Source organism: Pelophylax lessonae (genome assembly GCF_965119305.1).
Source record: "Pelophylax lessonae genome assembly, chromosome: 5".
Classification (NCBI taxonomy): Eukaryota; Metazoa; Chordata; class Amphibia; order Anura; family Ranidae; genus Pelophylax; species Pelophylax lessonae.
The window spans coordinates 324,007,998-324,030,774 of NC_138772.1; the positions used below are offsets into that span (position 1 = coordinate 324,007,998).

A 22,777-nucleotide genomic window follows, 5' to 3' on the forward strand; every position below is an offset into this window, starting at 1 on the left:
ATACCCCGGTTTTCCGGGATCCTACGGAGGGCCGCCTGGACTGAGGGGCTCTGGCGCACCCTTGTGTCTGCTGCTGCACTGCCAGCTACGCTGGCTATGGTAGTCCTGCTCCATGAGGGGGTCATGTGCTTTTGCGATGCGGCCTTGCATGAGGCCCTTTTTCGCTGCACGCCTGTCTAGTTTCGCGGTGCCTACCGTCGACTGATCTGGCTGAAGAGTTGGTCGAATGATCAATTGTCACGGAAAAAGGTGGATGATTTTCCCTATGCTGGGTCTCGCCTTTTTTGGCGAGGCTTTGGATACTCTGGTGAATGGAGTCACTGGGGCAAGAGCACTCTGTTGCCCCGGAATCCGAAGAACACGTCCTTTCGCGGCGAGCGGGGCCCCGCATTTGGACCCTCTCAGGGGTCCTTTCGTCGCAGTCCAAGGGAAGACCCTTCGAAAGGCCAAGGTGGCCAGAAGGAGCCCTGGGCGGGTAGCGAAAGTCCGGCCATGCCGGCTCTGCGCCCCATTCCGCTTCTGCCTGAAGGGACGCCCTCACCCGCTTCTGGGGTGGGGGACCGTTTGTGCGTTTTTTCCTCCAGCCTTGGCTGTCCCGCTTCGGGACAGATGGGTTCAGGAAATCGTTCGAACGAGATACAAGATCGGACAGATTTTTTTCCTCAATTCTTCGGCTGTCTCCTGGGCGCATGAAGGATCTCCTGGGCCAGGGGGTGGTGGTCCCGGTGCCTCACCGGGACGGATTTCGGGGGTTTTTACTCCGATTTGCTCACTGTGCCCAGTAAGGAGGGTAAAATGCGTCCGATCCTGGACTTGTAAGCTCTGAACCGCTTTGTGCAGGTTCGGGAGTTTTGCATGGAATCCCTGCGCTCGGTGGGGTTACCCTGGGCCCAGGAGGATTCCTGGCCTTTGTCGACCTGCAGGATGCGTGCCTACGCATCCCCATTTTCGAAGGTCGCCAGAGGTGCCTTCGGTTCGCCATTACAGAGGACCATTGCCAGTTCGTGGCGTTACCTTTCGGTCACGCTTCAGCTCCACGGGTTCTTACCAAGGTGCTGGCACCTGTTCTGGGCCTGTTGAGAGCCCAGGGCGTTGCGGTCTTGGGTGATCTGGATGATCTCCTGTTAAGATCGAGTGTCAGTCAGAGCCTGCTGAACGCCCTGTCCACTACGGTACGGGCGCTTCAGGAGTTCGGTTGGACCATCAACGTTCCGAAGTCGACGCTGTCTCCTTCGTTTCGCTTTCCCTATCGGGGAATGGTTCTGGACTCTGCTCATGCTAGAGTGTTCCTGCCGGAGGAAGAGCTCCGGACTCTTCAGGAAGAGGTCAGGTCCCTCCGGGACACCCGTTCCTTCTCACTCAGGACCTGTATGCGGTGCCTGGGTTTAGTGGTCTCGGCCTTCGAGGCGATTCCCTTTGATCAGGTTTCACACGCGGTCTCTCCAAGTGGAGATTCTGGCCAAGTGGAAAATGCATCCTCAGTCTTGGGATCTGAGGGTATCGTTGAGCGCCGAACCAGAAGAGATCTTCTGTGGTGGCTCCAGTCCCCGGCGGTGTCGGGGGGTAAGTCTTTTCGTCCGTTGCTATGGACGGTGTTCACCACGGCTGCCAGTCTGTCGGGCTGGGGAGGTGTTCTGGGCAACCTGTTTGCCCAGGGAACTTGGTCGGAGGAGGGATCCTCCCTTCCGATCAGCATTCTGGAATTGAGAGCGATACAGCTTTTGCCTTCTCCAGTGGTCGGAACGACTTCAGGGCCGTATGATTCGGGTACGGACGGACAAAGTCACCGCGGTGGCTTACGTCGACCACCAGGGGGGCACCAGGTGTGCCCGAGCGGCCTGAAAAGTGACCGGCATTCTGTCCTGGACCGAGACTCGCGTCCCGGCGTTCACGACAGTTCACGTTCCGGGGTGGGGAACTGGCAGGTCGATTATCTGAGCCGCCAGAGCCTGGATCAGGGGGATTGGTCCCTACACCCGGAAATCTTTCAGATGCTGTGCGCGAGGTGGAGATCCCCGGATGTGGATCTGTTTCGCGTCTCGGCTGAACAACCTGGGGGAAAGGTTCGTGGCAAGCACGCGCGATCCTCGGGCGGCCGCCTCGGACGCGTTAGTGGCACCTTGGCATCAGTATCGTCTGATTTTATGCCTTTCCTCCACTTCAGTTGCGATCCAGGCTCCTTCACAGGTTGGCCTGAAATCTGCATGCGGTGTTTCTGGTGGCACCGGACTGGCCTCGCCGGTCCTGGCACACGGACATGGTTCATCTGGCTGTCGTGCCTCCGTGGCGCCTGCCACTGCGGGAAGCCCTTCTGTCTCGTAGACTGATCTTCCTTCCTGCTTTACAGTCGCTGGCTGTAACGTCCTGGCTGTTGGAAGCCAGGTCCTGTGGACGGGGGTCTCTCCCCTGAGGTCATTCCTACTCTACTCACGGCTAAAGAGCCTCATCTGGTAACGTTTATTACCGTGCTTGGAAAGCGTACTTTGCCTGGTGTGTGTCCAGGGGGTTCTCCCCTCGCTCATACTCGGTGTCGAGAGTGTTGGCTTTATCTTCAGACTGGTGTGGACCAGCTTTTGGCGCTGGCCACGATAACAGGCCAGGTTTCTGCACTGGCTGTTCTTTTTCGGCGCCCTATGGCGTCTCATTCCTCATTCGCACCTTTGTTCGAGGTGTGCGTTTTTTGGCCCCTCCTCGGAGGGGGCCCTTACCTCCGTGGGACTTGGACTTGGTTCTGTCATGTTGCAGCGTGTCCCCTTTGACAACTTCAGGGGGATATCGTTTGTCTCTGCTGTCTGAAAAGATTGCCTTTTTTAGTGGCGATCACTTCGGCTCGCAGGGTGTCAGAGTTGGCGGCGTTGTCCTGCCCCGTTCTCCCTGCTCGGTGGTTCACAAGGGTAAGGTGGTCTTGCGACCTCTCCCGTCCTTCCTCCCTAAGGTGGCTCTGGCTTTCACCTTGGTGAGGACATTGTCGTGCCTTCGCTCTGTGCGAAGCCCGTGCATCCTAGGGGGTTGCTTTGCATTCCTTGGATGTTGTCAGGACGCTCAGAGTTCCCCCTGTCATCCGCTATTTCTTTTCGCGAGTCGGATTCCCTCCTTGTCCTTCCTGAGGGTCCTCGGAAGGGCATGGCGGCGTCTGCGGCGACCATTGCCAAATGGATCTGACAGTCCATTGTTCTGGCCTATACTTGCAGGAACGGGTTCCACCCTTCCCTGTTAAGGCGCACTCTACCAGATATCTGAGTACGTCTTGGGCCTTCCGGCTTCGGGCCTTGGTGGCCCAGGTGTGCAAGGCTGCGACTTGGTCGTCCGTGCACACCTTCTCCACTTTTTATAAGATGGGTGTTTGGGCATCAGCCGATGCCTCCTTTTGGCCGCAAGTTCTCTGTGCGGCAGTGCTATAGGGACCCTTGTTTATGGGTCTTTGGCTGTGGGGGTGTTTCACCCCTGGGTTGCTTGTTTTCCTGGGTTGTTGCTCATGTTGAGCACTTTCCTGTTGCCCAGCTGGTTCTCTTACTGTGTGTAAGGTTCCTTTCTCTGATGTGGGTACTGCGTTGCTGTTTCTGCGGCTACGTCTCCCACCCCTCATGTCTACACTGCTTTGGGACATCCCATTGGTGAAGACTTGTGAGGGGGCGGCGACTGTCGGAGGACGTAAGAGAAAACGGAATTTTTGTAAAATCTTACCGTAAAATTCCTTTCTCTGAGTCCTCCGACAGTCGCCGCCCCCCGCCCCTCTTTTGGGGTTTTTGTGTACTCTTACTGCTATGCTACCAAACTGAGTTGGGAATGCTAGTGCAGGGAGGTATTGACTAGTGGGACAGCCCCTAGGGGTGTGTCTATGCTAAAAGCTTTTGTTACTAACAAATCTTGTGCCTAGCTACTCCTGCGGAGCAAAGGTCAATACCCATTGGTGAAGACTTGTGAGGGGGCGGCGACTGTCGGAGGACTCAGAGAAAGGAATTTTACGGTAAGATTTTACAAAAATTCAGTTTTTGTGGTGGTTTGTCACTTTGCATATTGATAAAAGCACATTATTCAGATTTATTGCTATTTTGGGATTTTAAAAACTCTACCAGGACACCTGATAACAGGAAAACCGGAATTAAACCATTAAAGACCATCCCACAATGCAAGGCTCAACAAAATCCAAGCGCCAGGTCGCCATGGCGAGGAGATTTGTCCTGGCATCTGGGGTGCTGCCCAGATTCTCCCCACACCCTGCATGCGCCTCCCCGCTATGTATCCCGGACTCCGCTTGCCCATTTGCGGGCCCGGGACCAGCATAGTGGTTGCTGCCGGATAGAGGGGAGGGAGGAGAGCAGACACACGTTTTTAAAAAAGGGTCAGGGACTAATTTCCTGCAGGTACAGCAGCCTATTCATTTGAATGGGCTGCTGTTCCTGCACAGATGTGGACCTAGGGGGAACGGCTAGGTATGATAAATTAATGTTTAATTTCAGTTTTGCTGTGATCACTGTGCTGGTAACTGTTTTGGACTATGCTTGAGACATTAGAACATAATCAGAAGGCCACCAGTGAGTGCAGAATATTAAATCATCACAACACACCCTGAGTTAGGAATACCTCTGATGCACCACCTTGTTGCACAAACTGTTATGCACTGCCAGCATGCTGCCCGTAAACAAAAAAAGGGCCACATGTTCCTTGATGTGTTTCATCCTGGACAGACAGGCCACTTCTCTCTGAGGAAGTTCTGTCTGGGGAGAAATGCATCGGTGCATCAGAGGTACTCCTCAATATACATATATGGAGTGATGTGAGAATCAGTTATGTTGTATGGATAGATGGCCTAACCAGATTCTTTTGTTTTGATATGCTGTTGGAGGAAGGAGTGTTTTGTATATGGCTCCAAATATTCAGATAGCAGGAGGAGAGTGTGACGAAACCACTTGGTACTCCGATTAGGTGCCTCCTTCCGCCAAACTGTGCCTCCTGCCCGCCAAACCGTTACAGCAGACCGAGAGCTAATACCAGCCCTGTTACCCTAATCATCGTACACAAACAAGGTGTTGAGGTAAACTCCAAAGGAATGACGGTTTATTGAAACTCAGACACATACTGCATATCCCGCACAAGGACATTCCCCCTCTTGGGAATACTAGCATGACAATGTAACTTCAAACACCAATCCAATTAACAGCTAACAACTAACAGTGATCTTAATTAACCAGTAATCTAATTACTAAACATTACCTCCCACAATAGTTTGCTAACAAGGTTGAGAGTACACACAATCGCAGACAGACAGACAGAAGCAATAGGTGACCCAATTAATGGAAGAGAGAAAAACGTTTGTATTCTGTCCTCTGGACAAGTCATCAGACGGCATACAATGTCCCAGCAGTCTGATACAGTGGAATTAATTTATCTTAAAGAATATAAGAATATTTCCTAAGTGATATTGTTGATAAATATTTCTGTCCCAAGTAAAGGAGCCTCTCCAACCCAGTCTGCAGGAGGGTCACCATATTCCCTATGACCTGTACAAGATTAATATTACACCTTTCCATCCACTCCAGAAGGGAAGCTTTATTGTCCTTATTCAGAGAAGTAATCCAAGCCTCTCTCTCAGCCTTTTTTAGGTTGTTGTGTGTCATAGAATGATCTGCTTTCTCCATGGCCATAATCAGTGGGTAGGAGGCTTGCCCCTAGTCCTCTCCAAAAGCTTCTGTCCTGGTTAGGTCTGTCACAGAGAGTACATACCTTCTAACAAAGGGTTTAAAAGGCAGTTGCAATGGGATGTGTAGCTGACTTTGGGATTTTAAATATGGCAAGATCTTTGAGTTTGACTACATAATAGAAACAATCCTAAGGATTTTTACAGCTGTCAGATTATATACACGTGTATATGTGCCTAATTTATCGTTTGAGATCAGAAGCTCTGTACTAAAGGGATCTAAGTGCATATATTCCCAGATTGAACACAATCCCCCAGTTGTAAAGCCTTAAAGGATAACCTGTGTAAACTAGGATTGTGCATGAAAGAGATACATACCTGTGTACTAGTACACTGAATAGAGGTATTACAGTGAAACCTATTTTCTTTTTCATTCATTAAGTGATACAGGATCAGAAGTAATTCCGAGACAGCTAGGTTATACTGCGATCTACAGAAGAAATGAAGACACTAGCAAACAAATAAAAAAATCATGTATAACCCCTCCCACTCCCATCATTTTAGTTTTTTTTTTTTTTTTTTTGGTAGTGTGCAAGGAAGATGATGTCTTGATGTTGGAGAAAAGTTTGAAAACTTTTTCTAGACTTTTTTTTTTATTTATTTATTTTTTTGCATCTGGTTTCTTAAAGCAGAGTTCCAGGCTAAAAAAAAAAATTTAAGCTAAAAATACCCCCGGGACAGTCAGGGCTAGTGCATTTAAGCAACGATTACCTCTGAACTGTCCCCTGTTTCACTTACCTGTAAGAAGAAATACTTACCTTGAAAATTTCTTGTCCAGCGCTGCCATCTCAGGTGTGGGCAGCTGAAGCCGGAGCGTGTCCTCTCGGTGACGTCGGAGTCCCAGAATGCCCTGCTCGCTCATCACTTCCGGTGCAGGCACGTCATCCCTGAGCAGCTTCTGCGCGTGCCCAGAAGCTGTTTAGCAGGGAATGACGTGCCTGAACCAGAAGTGACGAGTGACTCCGGTGAAGGCGCATTGACTCCTGGGATCGATGACGCTCATCTCCCAGGAGTTAATCCAAGGAGGAAGTGACGTTGTGGGCCGCGGCTGCAGAGGGAGGAAGAGGAAGGAAGGTAAGTATATTTTCATTAAAAATAAGGTAAGTGAAACGAAAAATGTTTTTAATTATCCAATTCTTTTTCAGGTTCATCTAAGCTAGAGGACGTGCAAAGATAGTTTCTCTTACGTCCTCCGACAGTCGCCGCCCCTTCATAATCTTCACCAATGGGTAATTGACCTTTTCTCCGTAGGAGTAGCTAGGCAACAAGATTTGTTAATATCAAAGCTTTTAGCATATCACACCCCTAGGGGGCGGTCCCCTCAGTCAATACCTCCCTGCTTCCAGCATTCTCAACTCAGTTTTCAATTGCCTAGCGTAGGAGTAGCTGGCTGTTCCTGTGCTGGGGCTTTCAGTCTCAACCTTCTATCCTCTTTTTGATTTTATTTTAAGCATTTTTCTCTTTCTTTTACTTAGCTGTTTTTTTCTCAGCATTAGTTTAGTTTTCTTCGGATGAAGATGATCATGCGGAGCTGGGTCTCGGACTGGCCACCCTGGATCCCAGGGCTGAGAGCCAGGGGTTTCACCAGCCTGCCATCGAGCGTTCAGCTCAGATTTCCCTGGCATATTGAACGACCCATCCCTGTTCGCTGCAGGGATGCTACCTGTGAGGTGGCTACCTCACCGGACGCCATTTGCGGTTTCGCACCGCAGTTCCACTGCGTCCTGGCTGCGATACTCCCTGTCCTCAGTACAGCGGTTTGGTCGCTAGAGAAGGCTCCCTACGCCATCCGGAATGGTAAGTGTTTTTCTATGTGGGGACCTGTCTGTGACTGTGTGACCCGCATGTCTGTGTAAGTGCTGAGCTCCCTGTCAGATTCCTGTGATAGCTGCCTTTCTGTGGGCTGCGGGGGGCTCTCCCGCTCTGCTATGTATGGGGCAGACTGGGCTCAGACATGCTGTGCGGCGACCGCTGATGCGGCCCGCCATCTTTTTCGGCAAACTGTGGTGACCGGCCCTGTGTGGTACAGCGCGGTGTTTTGGCGCCAAACGCCGCCATTTTGGCGGCGATCGCTCATACAAGCACATGTCGGCGCCATTTTCTTATTGCCTAAATTCCCTCAGCCGAGCGGCCATGTTTGTGAAGCCTTCATAGGCTATATAGGGCGGTCAGTCATTGCATCACTTCCTTTTTCACTGGAACAGCGATCGGTGGCAGCAGCTGTGTGGTCTCTCCAGGTTTTTACCTTCCTTATCCTGTATTTCCTTGCTCAGTGCTCCTTATCCCTGCGGGGGTCGGTACATCCAGTAGTGTGCGGTGGGCTGCGCTCGCCGCGGTCTTAAAGGGGCAGTCCTTTATTTCAGTTGATACTGGGGCATGGATTCTCAGGATTGCAAGTTTCCTCCCACCCTGGTGGGGGGCCAAGGGGCTGCTGCATCCCCCGAGGGGGCTGATCTGGCTGCTGTTGTAGCAAACTTGGCATCTCAGGTGCAGATGCTAATGGCTGATCGATCCGCAAAACGGCCCAGGTTATCTATTTCCTCTGATTCAGAGGGCGATGGGGCTGCTATGGCTGGAGTGCCCTTCTCAGGGTCTTGTTCATCTCTGGACCTTGTGGGGTCTGAGGGGGAGGCTGAGGTAGAAGGAGTTGATACTTCTCCCCCTGGCTCGCCTGAAGAGCTTGCACTCATGGATGAATTGATTACTTCTATCAAGGAAACACTGCGTCTGCAGGATGAACCAAGTCCTCCTGCTTTGATGTCCTCTTATGGGACGCAAAGGAAACGCGAAACAGCGCAGGCTTTTCCCTGCCCTGCGGAATTTCAGCGCACTGTTGATGAGCAATGGCGCAATTTAAAGAAGCCCTTTACTGTGCCAAGTAAGTTCAAGCTGCGTTATCCATTTACACCCACCACTGATGAGCGTTGGTGTGTGCCGCCTCAGGTGGATCACGCGGTGGCAGTTTTGAATAAATCTACTGCGATTCCTGCTGAGGATACCCCGGTGTTCCGGGACCCTACAGACAGGAGATTGGAGTCTCTGGCCCGTCATGCTTATACGGTTGCTGGTTCTATGCTGAAGCCTATTTTTGCTTCCATTGTGGCAGCCCAAGCTATTGCGGATTGGACGCAGGTGCTCAGGCGCACCCTGGTGGCTAACTCTGCTCTGCCGACAACATTGGCTATGGTAGATCAAATTCATCAGGATGTCATGTATTTGTGCGATACGGACTTGGATTTGGTCCCTTTGGCTGCACGCCTCTCCAGTGTAGCGGTGTTGAACCGTCGCCTGATATGGCTGAAATGTTGGTCGGTTGACCAATCCTCTCGCAAGACTCTAGCTAATCTTTGGCTAATTTTTGGCGAGTCTTTGGATACTCTGATAAAGGGAATTTCTGGGGGTAAGAGCACTCTCTCACCCCACACTCACAAGAATAAGTCTGTTCGCGGTAAGAAGAATACCTCGTTTAGGCCCTCTCAGGGGTCCTTTCGTGCCTTTCGGTCGCAATACAAGGGCAAGTCCTTCAAGGGCCAAGGCTCCCAGAAGAAGCCGTGGGCAGGTAAGCAGAAGTCCGGCCAGTCCGGGTCCGCTGCCCATACCAATTCGGCCTGAAGGGGCGCCCTCACCCGGTTCTGGGGTGGGGAGACGTTTGCTCGGTTTTCTTCAACCCTGGCTGGCCCGCATTCGGGACAGGTGGGTTCAGGAAATCGTTCGATCTGGATACAAGATCGAGTTTCTCTCTCAGCCGGCGAGCAGATTTTTCCCCTCAAATCTTCAGCTGTCTCCGGAGCGCTTGCGGGATCTGCACCTGGCGGTGCGGGACCTGGGGGCCAGGGAGTGGTGGTTCCGGTGCCAGATCGGGACAGATTTCGGGGGTTCTACTCCAATCTGTTCACTGTGCCCAGAAAGGAGGGCAAGGTGCGTCTGATTCTGGACTTGAAGGCTCTGAACCGCTTTGTGCGGGTTCGCAAGTTCCGCATGGAATCCCTGCGCTCGGTGGTGGCTGCCCTGGTTCCGGGGGAACTCATGGCCTCCATCGACTTGAAGGATGCGTACCTTCACATCCCCATTTTCGAGGGTCACCAGAGGTACCTTCGGTTCGCCATTGCGGAGGATCATTACCAATTAGTGGCGTTACCCTTCGGTCTCGCTTCGGCTCCGTGGGTTTTCACCAAGGTGCTTGCGCCAGTCCTGGCTTTATTGAGAGCCCAGGGCATCTCTGTCTTGGGGTATCTGGACGATATCTTGCTTCGGTCTGCGACCAGTCAGGGCCTGGTGAACGACCTGTCCACCACAATGCAGACTCTGCAGGAGTTCGGTTGGACGATAAATTTTCCAAAATCAACGTTGTGTCCGTCGGTTCGTCTTCCCTACCTGGGGATGATCCTAGACTCTGCTCAAGCGAAGGTCTTCCTGCCGGAAGACAAGCTCCGGACACTTCAGGACGAGGTCAGGTCCCTCAGGGACACTCAGTGCTCGTCCCTCCGGACATGTATGAGGTGTCTGGGATTGATGGTCTCGGCTTTCGAGGCGATTCCCTTCGCCCAGTTTCACACGCAGGGTCTTCAGGCGGAGATCCTGGCCAAGTGGGACGGGCGTCCGCAATCTCTGGATCTGCGGATTTCGTTGAGCCGCCACACCCGAAGGGGTCTTTTGTGGTGGCTCCAGTCCCCGGCGGTATCAGGGGGCAAGTCCTTTCGTCCTTTGTCGTGGACGGTGATCACCACGGATGCCAGCCTGTCGGGCTGGGGTGGTGTTCTGGGCGTTCTGTCCGCCCAGGGAACTTGGTCGGAGGAGGAATCCTCCCTTCCGATCAACATTCTGGAATTGCGAGCGATAAAACTTTGCCTTCTGCATTGGTTGGAACGGCTTCAGGGCCATCCGGTTCGGTTCAGACGGACAATGCCACAGCGGTGGCCTACATCAACCATCAAGGGGGCACCAGGAGTGCCCGTGCGGCTCGGGAAGTAAACGACATTCTGTCGTGGGCCGAGACGCACGTTCCAGCGATAACGGCTGTGCACATTCCGGGGGTGGAGAACTGGCAGGCAGACTATCTGAGTCGCCAGACCCTGGACCAGGGAGAGTGGTCCCTTCACCCGGATGTCTTCCAGGAGTTGTGCGCGAGGTGGGGTCTTCCGGATGTGGACCTGTTCGCGTCTCGTCTGAACAACAAGGTGGAAAGGTTCGTGGCAAGGACGCGCGATCCGCGGGCGGACGCCCCGGACGCGTTGGTGGCGCCCTGTCATCAGTATCGCCTGATGTATGCCTTCCCTCCGATTCAACTGTTGTCCAGGTTCCTCCGCAGGTTAATCTCGGAACCGCATACGGTGATTCTGGTGGCACCGGACTGGCCTCGCCGGTCTTGGTACGCAGACCTCGTAAATCTGACAGTCGACGCTCCGCGGCGTCTGCCGCTTCGGGAAGACCTTCTGTCGCAGGGACCGATATTCCATCCTGCTTTACAGTCGCTGGCTTTGACGGCATGGCTGTTGAGAGCCAGGTCCTGAGGGATAGGGGTCTCTCTCCTGAGGTCGTCCCTACTTTGATTAAGGCTAGAAAAGCTTCTTCCGGTAAGATATACTACCGTACTTGGAAAGTGTACTTCGCTTGGTGTGAGTCCAGGGGGTTTTCTCCGCGCTCATACTCGGTGTCGAGAGTGTTGGCTTTCCTCCAAACTGGAGTGGACCAGCGTTTGGCGCTGGCCACGATTAAGGGTCAGATTTCTGCGCTGGCTGTTCTTTTTCAGCGCCCAGTGGCGTCTAATTCGTTGATTCGCACTTTTGTTCAGGGGGTGCGACACTTGGCCCCTCCTAGGAGGGAGCCTTTGCCTCCATGGGACTTGAACTTTGTTCTGTCCGTGTTGCAACATGCTCCTTTTGAAAAGATCAGGGAGATCTCGTTGTCTCTGTTGTCCAAAAAGGTTGCCTTTTTGGTGGCTATAACTTCGGCTCGTAGGGTGTCGGAGCTGGCGGCTTTGTCCTGCAGTTCTCCCTACTTGGTGATTCACTTGGATAAGGTGGTCTTGCGACCTAACCCTTCCTTTCTTCCGAAGAGGATCTCGGAATTTCACCTGAATGAGGACATTGTCTTGCCTTCGCTTTGCGCGAAGCCTAAGCATCCGAAGGAGGTGGCTTTGCATGCCTTGGATGTTGTTCGGGCGATCAGGGTTTACCTGTCATCGACTAAGTCTTTTCGCAAGTCGGATTCCCTATTCGTCCTTCCAGAGGGACCTCGGAAGGGCATGGCGGCGTCGGCTGCTACCATCGCCAAATGGATCAGACAGACAATTGTGCAAGCCTATGCTTTGAGGGGGAAGGTTCCTCCTTTCCCTGTGAAGGCGCACTCTACCAGATCTCTGAGTACGTCTTGGGCCTATCGTCATCAGGCTTCTGTGGCCCAGGTGTGTAAGGCGGCGACTTGGTCGTCCGTTCACACCTTCTCCAAATTTTACAAAGTGAATGTTCAGGCATCGGCAGATGCTTCCTTTGGCCGTAAAGTTCTTAGTGCGGCAGTGCCTTAGGGTCCCTTGTTTTGGGTCCTTGGCTGTTGGGGTGTTTTTACCCCTGGGTTACTTGTTCTTCCTGGGTTGTTGCTTCTGTTGAGCACGTTTTTCCTGTTGCCAGGTTGGTTCTCTTACTTTGGTAAGGTTCCTTTCTCTGATGTGGGTACTGCGTTGCTTTATGCGCGGTTGCGTTTTTTTCCCACCCCTCATGTCTACACTGCTCTGGGACGTCCCATTGGTGAAGATTATGAAGGGGCGGCGACTGTCGGAGGACGTAAGAGAAAACTGAATTTTTGTAAAATCTTACCGTAAAATTCCTTTCTCTGAGTCCTCCGACAGTCGCCGCCCCCGCCCCTCTTTTGGGGTTTATGTACTCTACTGCTATGCTACCAAACTGAGTTGAGAATGCTGGAAGCAGGGAGGTATTGACTGAGGGGACCGCCCCCTAGGGGTGTGATATGCTAAAAGCTTTGATATTAACAAATCTTGTTGCCTAGCTACTCCTACGGAGAAAAGGTCAATTACCCATTGGTGAAGATTATGAAGGGGCGGCGACTGTCGGAGGACTCAGAGAAAGGAATTTTACGGTAAGATTTTACAAAAATTCAGTTTTTTAGGGTGGAACTCTGCTTTAAGCTGGCCATGCGCTAGTAGAATTTCATACAAAAAGGTTATTGTTCAGAGCCTTTATTCAGTTTTCTAATTGCTAGAGGGATCAAAATGATTTTCAATTTTGTCCATAGGGCTAAACAAATTAGAAGCCGCAGGATGACATTATATTTTCTCAAACAAAATGTAGCTCTTCTTTTGGAAAAAAATTGTAATGAAGCCCATTTAGTACATTTGAGCATTCATTTAAGTAGCAAGTGTGGAAAATGTTTTAAAGAAGTGTCAAAGTCTAAAGGTTTTTTTACCCTAATACATTCTCTACATTAAGGTAAAAACTTTACAATAGCTGTATTGTATAGTGATTGGACACAGCTGGTCACATGGTAAAGAGCCTATGTCACTAGGCTCTTTACCGAGATCGGAGATGCGGTGTGTCAGAGTGACACACCGCAGCACCGATCGCCACTCTGCGCACCCCCCGGGGGGCGCGCAGAGCGTATTATACTGCCGCCGCCATATGACATCCGGTCAGGATAATGCAACCACATTCCCGCTGTCAATCGTCTATAGGGCGAGCGGGAAGTGGTTAAGGACTTCCGAAATAAAATTAGCTGAGTCAATGTCAGCAAGAACATTTTAAGAATGTTCTGATGAGAATTTTCATACGAACATTCATACGAAATTCTACTACTGTATGGTTAGCTTTAAATTAAGATTGTTAGGCTACACTGTGGAGTTACCCTGCTCTTTATGCAGCTATCCAAATCCGCTGATCCTTGGCACCACCTAGGAGACCTCACTCAAACACCGCTTTTGCCCAGACAGATGTGGTACTCAGATCTAATGAGACTCTTGGCAAGAGACCCTGTAGGTTCTTTCAGATCAACCAGATCTTCTTTCCTAAGGTCTGGTGTACCACCCTGGTTCACAGTTGTTAGCTTTACCGGTGTGACTGTTGAAGCCCAGATCCTAAAAGACATGGGGCCTCTCTGTTTTGGTAATTCCTATGCTTCTGAAAGCTAGGGAGTCTACCTCCTGCAAGGTATTGCAGCGCACATGAAAGGTATCTCTTGGTGAAAGGCAAGAAATTTTCACCTCAGGAAATACTCCATTGATAGCAGTTGGACCTGGTTTAGTCTTTGGTCGTCAGTACTATTAAGGGTTTATTATTGGTCCTTGCCTCTCGTTTTTTGGTTAAGACATTTTTAAGACCACCTGTGATTCCATGGGACCTTAATTTTGGTTCTTTCAGCTTTTCAAAAAACATCTTTCTCTTTCGTTCATTGATGGACAAAGCTCTCAATCTTCATAACCATTGGGTTATACTGCCCCCTACAGGAGCTAGGACACTAGGCAGAAAAATAATCTGGCTGCACCTATGGGCAGTCCCAGGGGTATACCTCTCCCTGCTATAGGTACTAATTTTTTTGTTTTTCTGCCTAGTCAGGAGTAAGGACCTAGTTCCTTGCTGGGATCTCTGGTCCTGGCAATTTTTTTCTTTTTGGATAGAAATATTTTCTCCTGGATTTTTCCTGTGATATCTACAATCAACTGCCGGACTGGGCGACGGGCTGGATAATATAGATCCAGTGGTCACCCCAGTGTGGCCAGCGAGCGTGCGCAGACCTCAGCTCCACGCTAGGTCGGCCACAACATAGCCCCACCGGACGGGGGCTGGCCTGCGAGTTAAAATCCTCGCAAGGTCGCATACGACCGAGTTTCGGCCCGAGTCGCAGCATACCTCCTGGCCGGCAGCCCCCATTTGGATTGAGAGGGGTTCTATCTGGAGCCGTGCCCACCCGGTTCCTGGTATGGGGAGTAGCTGTCCCCTCTCTCTCCCTGGAGGGTTTTGGGGTGGACATGGGCCCCTCCTTGGGATGGTCGGACCCCCAGGTTCCCCTCCTTCCCATCAGGCACCCCCCTTTCATCTGTCCCCCAACTTACCCTGCCCCCTTCAGTTATGCTGGGGCGGTTTGGGTGGTCTGTTCCAGCTCCTGGGGTGGGGGCAGGGCGCTATACTGGCGATGGGGACAGACGGCTGTGCGAGGGGTTGTACCTAGTGGGGGCTCCTGCCAGGGCCCCCCCTCTTGCCTGGGTCTGTCCTTGAGGCCTAGGGATCCCTCCTGGGTCCCTGGAAGCCTCGTGGTGCCGCCATTTTGTTGTAGCCTATGTTTTTATCCATTGCAAATCGCAACGGCCATGACAGTGGAGCCCAGTAGGGGCGATGTCTGTGGTGGGAGCCACTCCTCATCCTCTGGTGCTGACTCCTGGATCTTTTTACTTCCTGATTGCCGCGCGTGCAGTGCAGATTATATTGGTGGCTGCAGGTGCCTCTTTCTCCTGGTTGGTGTCGAGTGGGGTTCTCTGTACTGAGGCTCGCTTTGTGCCTGGTGACTAGGTGATGCTGCCAGCACGGTGGAGTTTCTCTTGCAGTGTTTTACACTTTTTTTTTTGTGGGGTCCCCCTGCTGACTCATGGAGTCTTTGGAGAACGTCTCACTACCTGATCCCCTCTCTGAGGCTGCGGGGCCCTCCGGGTCCCAACCATCCATTGATGCACTGAGGGCACTCCTCGAGTCCTTTGTGTCCCGGTTGGAGGTGGCATTAGGGCAACGGGCTAACAAAAAGCGCCCCCTTCTCGGCTTATAGGACATTTTTTTTTCGTCCCTCAGGGTCAACTGACAAGGGCTCGAAGCCTTTCAGGCCAGGATCCAAATGAACCTGGTCTGGCAAGCCGAGAGTGGGCTTCTCCAGACCTGCGGACAAGGCTCTTTCAGCATGAAGGTGTGCCCGTATCAGGGGTAGGGAGACTTGTTTGCTGGTTTCCGGACCCGTGGACTTCCCTGGTACACAGTCATTCGGTCCGGGTAAAAGATCGCGTTTTGCTCTTGTCCCCCTGCAAGGTTCTATCCTTCCAACTTGCGCCTGTCCCCGGACCACTTACAGGGTCTGTTTGGGGTGGTACAAGACCTGTTACTTCAAGTAGTGATTGTCCCTGTTCTGACTTCGGGAAGGTTTTCAGGGGTTTTTACGCAAACCTGTTTGCAGCCCCCAGGAATGAATGCAAGGTGCGTCCAATCCTGGACCTCAGGTGCTGAACTGCTTTGTGTGGGTGCAGAAGTTCAGAATGGAGTCCATTCGCACGGTGGTGGCATCCCTGCATCTGGGATTTTCTGGCCTCTATCGACATCAAGGATTCTTACCTTCACATTCTGATATGTGTCGGTCACCAGCGCTTTCTCCAATTTGCTGTGGGAGAGTAGCATTATCAGTTTGTGACGTTTACCCTTTGGTCTCGCCTCTGCCCCTCTAGTCTTCACAAAAGTGTTTGCACCAATGCTAGCTTTGTTATGCCAACAGGGGATCACGGTACTGGGCTACTTGGATGACTTTCTTCTGCAAGCAGAGCCTCCTACTGCTCTGGTGGATAACCTGGAGATCGCCATACGAACTCTGCGGGAGTTTGGCTGGATTCTGACTTTTCAGAAGTCTGCTCTGGTTCCATCCACAAAGCTGGACTATCTGGGTCTGACTCTGGACTCCACCTTAGCCAGAGTGCTCCTTCCTCTGGACAAACTCCAAAAATTGCAGGTTGCAATTTGTCTTCTGCTGTCCAGCAGATGGTCATCCCTCTGGACTTGCATGCGGGTGCCGGGCCTGATGGTGTCGACCTTCGAGGCGGTTTAATTTGCATAGTTCTATATGAGGTTCCTGCAAAGGGAGATTCTGGTCAAATGGGACAAGACTCCGCAGTCTCTGGACAATTAGATCTGGCTGAGTCGGGGAACAAAGGAGTCCCTGATATGGTGGCTAAATTCTCCGACTCTTCACCTGGGCAAATCCTTCCTCCTAATGTATTGGACAGTGGTCACCACGGATGCCAGCCTGTCCTGCTGGGGAGGCATCCTTGGCAAACATTCTGCTCAGGGGATCAGGAAGAGTCCAGTCTACCGATCAATGTCTTGGAACTCCAAGCGATCAGACTGTGTCTGGACCATTGGACAGATTGTCTTCAGGGATGCCCAGTGTGCATTCAATCAGACCATGCCGTGGCTTATGTCAATCACCAGGGGGGCACAAGAAGTGTCTTGGCGGCTCTGGAGGTAGCCAGCATTCTAAGATGGGCAGAACGATTTGTTCCAGCCCTCTCCACCGTACACATTCCAGGGGTGGAAAACTGGCAGGCGGATTGCCTCCAGTCGGCAGGTCCCTTCATCCGGAGGTGTTTAATCAATTGTGTCTCTGGTGGACCATCCCCGAGGTGGATCTGTGGGCGTCTCGGCTCAATCGAAAGGTGCAGAGGTTTGTGGCTCGGTCACGGGATCCTGTGGCGGATGCCACGGATGTGCTGGTGGCCCTGTGGGGTCAGTATCGTCTGATTTACGCCTTCCCTGCTCTCAAGCTTCTGCCAAGACTTCTACACAGGATTGAGGCAGAAGGAATTCCGGTTATTTTAGTGGTTCCGGTCTGGCCTTGCCGGGCTTGGTACACCAATCTGGTGCGGCTGGTCGCCAAAGTTCCTTGGAAGCTTCCTCTCAGGGAGGATCTGCTGTCCCAAGGACCAATCTTCCATCCTGTTTTACAGTCGCTGGCTTGATGGCTTGGCTGTTGAATGCCAGGTGCTGAAGGATATAGGGTTATCTGAGTCTGTGATTTCTATGCTGTTAAAAGCTAGGAAATCTACTTCTAGGAAGATCTACCATCGTACGTGGAAGACGTCCAATGCGTGGTGTGAGTCTCTCTTGAGGTTCATCCTCGCTCCTTCTTATTGGCTCGGATCTTGACCTTCCTTCAAAGGGTGGTGAACCGAAATTGGCCTTGAGTACCATCAAGGGCTAGGTGTTGGCTTTGGCGGTCTTCTTCCAAGGACCCTTGGCCACACACTCCCTGGTGCATACCTTTCTTCAGGGTGTACGACATTTGGTTCCTCCGTTGCTGTCTTGGGACCACAATTTGGTGCTTTCAGTCCTCCAGAAGCCTCCCTTTGAGAATCTTCAGGAGATTCCCTTGCTTACACAGTCTCAGACGATGGCTTTTTATAGTGGCTGTTACCTCTGCGCGCAGGGTGTCAGAACTGGCCGTGTTATCCTATTGTTCACCTTACCAGATGGATCTTCACCCCTGTCCGTCGTTCCTTCCAAAGGTTGTCTCTGATTTTCATTTGAATGAAGACATTATTTTGCCTTCCCTGTGTCCCAAACCTAAACATCTAAAGGAAATTGCCCTGCATGCCTTGGATGTTGTCTGGGCAATTAGGATGTACCTGGCAGCTAGGAAGTCTTTCGGGGAGTTTTTTAGACTCACTATTTGTGCTCACGAATGGTCCTCGGAAAGGGTTATCCGCTTCCTCTGTGACCATTTCCAGATGGATTAGACAGACGGTGATTCAGGTCTATTCCATCAAGGGTCAGGTTCCTCCTTTTCCGGTTAAGGCACACTCTACTCGGGCGCTTAGTGCCTCCTGGGCCTTGCGTCATTAGGCGTCAGTGACGCAGGTTTTCAAGGCAGCCACCTGGTTGTCGGTGCACACTTTCACAAGGTCTTATAAAGTGGATGCATTGGCATCTGCGAATGCTTCTTTTGACCACAAGGTCTTGCAGGCTGCTTTTATTTGTTTTTTTTGCTGTTCCCACCCCTCATGTTTAACACTGCTTTGTGACTTCCCAATAGTTATGAAGATCAGGAGCTGTGTCCATCAGTGCACAAAAGAGAAAATGTGATTTTTGACTTACCTCGAAATCCATTTCTCTGATGTTCATTGACAGACACAGCACCCACCCCTCTGTGGAGTTGTATTTCTTCTGACACTGCTTGTAACTAAACTAAGTACCTATAGCAGAGAGAAGGGAGTATACCCCCTGGGACTGCCCATAGGAATAGCTAGATTCTTTTTCTGCCTAGTGTCCTACTCCTGTATGGGGCAGTATAACCCAATGGTTATGAAGATCACAAGCTTTGTCCATCATGGATCATCAGAGAAATTGATTTTACAGTAAGTCAAAAATCCCATTTTTGAACTCATACCCTCTTTTCTTACTCACAAGGTTGTCTTTCTTGTTGCCATCGCCTCTGCAATGCATGTATCGGAGTTAGATGCTTTGTCTTGTAAAGCACTTTTTCTGATCTTACACAAGGACAAGGTTGTCTTGATGCCCAAAGCCTCCTTTCTTCCTAAGGTAGTTTTGGCATTTTATCTCAACCAGGACATCATAGCATGATTTCCTTTTTATGGTTCGGAACTGTTTCCTAATGTGCGTATTTATTTTACAACCAATTATTCTTTTACAACAAATTTGTCATTCTTAATGGTCCTTATAAAGGGAACTAGCTTCTCACTTCACCTTCTCTCCGTGGTTTAGACAGATCATTATTCAAGCCTATAGGCTTAGAGAAAGTACAGTTTTTCTTGTCAAGACAAACACTAGTAGGTTTACAATTGCTGCTTAGGACTTTTCAGCATCCGTGTTACTAGGTGAATGTTCAGGCCAAAACTGATGCAAGTTTTGGGTGTAAAATACTTCAGGCAACATTTTGAGTTGACGGCTGCTTCACATTTTTAAACTCTTATAGGCTAGTTAGTGTTTTTTATTGCTAGCTGTTGCCCATCCCTCAGACTGCTTTTGGACTTCCCATTTGCCTCTAGTTTACTTTTGAATCTGTATCCTTTAATGAACTAAAAAAAAAATTGGGTTTTTGTGCATACCGTTTCTTGGAGTTCACTGAGAAGTCCAACTCCTCGATGTTTGAAGTCTACTTTTTATATTGCTTTTTACAAAACTGAAGCAGATTGGAGGGGTGTTATGCCTTACAGCTTTTTTTCTTTTGGTTTGCCAGTGTGCAGTTTCTCCTGTAGAGAGCAGTATAACCCAATTGTCTTTGATTGTATTTGTCTCATCCTGTTTCCCTGATTGAACTCCAAGAAGCTGATATTGGAGTAAGCACAAAAATCCTGTTTTACACCTCCTGTATGCGGGTCACCTATAATGAAGATTTTACTACCACAATATAGGAGGATTTAGTTCCTCTAGTAACTTGTACCTGGTGCATATGACGTATTTAACCATTCCTAGATTGGACTATGGAGTCCAGGTTATTTAAAATTGCAACTTATATTATATAGCAGTACTGTGCAAGTTGTGCTATCTTGACAAGCTTTGGATTTTTGAGCACAGCATTGCGCACGTTTGCTTGCATTCATTTAAAATAATTTCTTTTGTTTGAACTCAATCTGTATTAACTAGATATGCATTCCCGGCAGGAAGTGTTTTAAGTGTTTGTTGGATATTCTTCGTGCCACAGTATACAAGATGAAAGGCTATATTTTTGTGTGTTTATGGAATATCAGCAAAAAAATCAGGATTGCTGCACTTCAGGTTATATTGAACAAATAAGACACAATGTGTTTCAAATTCAGCATCAGTTTCTGGTATAATTACACCACAACCTTCCTCAGACAGAAACCGTTTCTACCTGAGGAATGGTATGGTGTAGTTATACCCAAAACTGCTGCTGAATTCGAAACGCATTCCCTGGAATTCATAAAGACTGGCGCAAACGGATTTTGCAAAGTGTCTCTCGTGTGTTCTAAAATTGGTGCAGCATGTGCCAAATTTAGTACCTGTCTAGAACTTGTACTTGGATTTGGCGGATGCTGCGCCACTTTTAAAATGCATGCGAGACACTTTCGCTTAAGTCTGTCTGTCTCTTCTTTGTACGCCAAAAGAGAGTTGGCGCCACAGTGTAAAAGTAGCACATTTTAGAACTACCTTTTGTGCATAAGTCGCTTTCAGAACCAAAACTGTTGCAGTACTTTGTGAATTTGGCATACAATACAGTAAGTACACACACAGTATTATTTTGATGTGTCTTTTTTTTATCAAGAGTATATTTCTTTATGAATGATGCAAACCTACATCAATCACATAATTCTAAATCCCACTTTTTTTTTTATCCTAGGCAAATGAGATGTTACTTAGTGGAAGAAAGTTAACTGCGCAAGAAGCATGTGCAAAAGGACTAGTTTCACAGGTATTCTGGCCTGGAACTTTCACACAAGAAGTCATGGTTCGCATTAGAGAACTTGCCGCCTGCAATCCAGTGGTATGCAGCACTTAAATTATTCAATCTTATGGTCTACCTATTTAGTAATCTTTTGATCAAGTGTAATTTTCCCCCCCAATGTAGGTACTTGAAGAATCCAAAGCTTTAGTCCGTAATGTCATGCGTGGAGAATTGGAACAGACAAATGAAAGAGAATGTGAAGTGCTAAAGAAGATTTGGGGATCTGCTCAAGGAATGGACTCCATGTTAAAATATTTGCAAAGGAAAATTGATGAATTCTAAAAATAAAAAAGCAAATTGTTGCTTGTTTTACAAAGAATCCTTGAAACGCTTTCAGGAACATTTTTTTTATGATGCCCTGAATTTATTTAAAACTTTTGTTTCTCTAATTTTTGAACAAATATCTAAAGCCTGCCATCGACTTCACAGGCTGAAGCTGGAGACATGAGGTTGCTGTTAACAACCTTGACACGTGCTGTCTTGAACAATTGTCAGTACTGAGAGAGGAAGACAATTAAACCGAGCAACAGGGAAGTCTGGAAATGCATATTTTTGTTCATAAAAAAAAAAAATATATATATATATATAAAATTATATATTTAAATATAAAACGGGTAGCAGCAAGCCCTAACTTTCATTGCCCTCTGAGGAGGTAGGACCGAGGCAATGCTTTATTTCAAAAGAAGGTTACATACCTCAGAATTTTTTTTCTTCTAATATTAAATGGACTTAAACAAAACCCACAGGACAATAACCGTATACTGATGCATTTTAATAAACCCAAAAAAGTGTGTGTGTGTGTTCTCAGGACATATGCTAATTGTTCAAGAACAAAAATCTTGACATACTGTCAGAAAAATGTCTAGTTAATATCAAGGTAGCATGAAGAAACCACTGTCAAGATGTTTTTCTTAGTGTGATGCAGTATTAACAGGTCATTGAGTTATCTTGTGTAAAGTTTGAGGTCCATTCATTTGCTGAAGGCTATTTTATATATTTGTTTATATATTTTAGTTCTTGGGTGAGTCTACATAGATGTTTGCAGGTTATGTATACACCAAAAATAATTTTATGTTCACACTTGTATAAATTTTAGGTTCACTAGAATATATTTTATTTAATAAGTTAATTTTGGTACACTATATAAAATTACAAAATATCCCACCCAAAAACTACCTTTTTGTTAGGAGTGTACTATTCTGTTGCCTTTTTAATCAATACACTATATAAAACATATATAAATATATTTTACTTTTTATGTATAGTGTAGACAAGTGTTTTGTAAATATATAATGTGCTATTCCTTTGGGAGTGTTTTTAATGATTTGTGACTGCAGATATATTACTATTAATACTAGGATATCTGTGCTTGCAATTTGTTGAATGTATGAAGAAAAGTAATCAATCTTATTTTTGTACAGTTTTTACATTTTTACTTCCAGCTGACCATCTCCCATTATTGTTGGAGAGTTGCTCCCCCTGTAAATCTCCCATTGTTGGAGAGTTGCACAACCTGTAAATCTGCCTGTAGCTTGGGTTGGTACAGTATTTTTGCATTCATTGGACCTACACCTTTGTTCTACAGCATAAATACATAAACTGTACAGTCTGTAAAGTTTTCTAAAAACACAGCTGTGAAATTGGCTAAAATAAAACTAATTTTTCTTAACATATTTAATACAGCAGACTTTGTTGTTTTTAAAATGTGCCTTTTCAAAGCAAATGTGTTATTTAAAATATGTGCCTTTTTAAAAACGAACATAAGGGATGTTCTGTGAGTTTTAAGTGATATAGCTGAGATTGAAAATACTCTACAAAGCTGTAACGTGTAATTTTTTGTAAACTTCTATATAATAAATTCCCATTTTCTAATGCATACCTATTATAAATGGAAATGTTGGCTCA

At 48.6% G+C, this 22,777-nt stretch overlaps 1 protein-coding gene across 1 annotated transcript in view; it reads left to right on the forward strand.

Annotated features, from left to right (window-relative positions):
- CDYL (chromodomain Y like) overlaps nucleotides 1-22,550 on the forward strand; it is a 104,061-nt gene extending 81,511 nt beyond the window's left edge. The window contains exons 6-7 of the mRNA XM_082259385.1: nucleotides 20,768-20,911; nucleotides 20,996-22,550. Of these exons, the coding sequence (XP_082115511.1) occupies nucleotides 20,768-20,911; nucleotides 20,996-21,154 (303 nt within the window). The 3' untranslated portion in view covers nucleotides 21,155-22,550. The remainder of the gene's footprint in view (nucleotides 1-20,767; nucleotides 20,912-20,995) is intronic.
- Nucleotides 22,551-22,777: the final 227 nt, after the last annotated feature.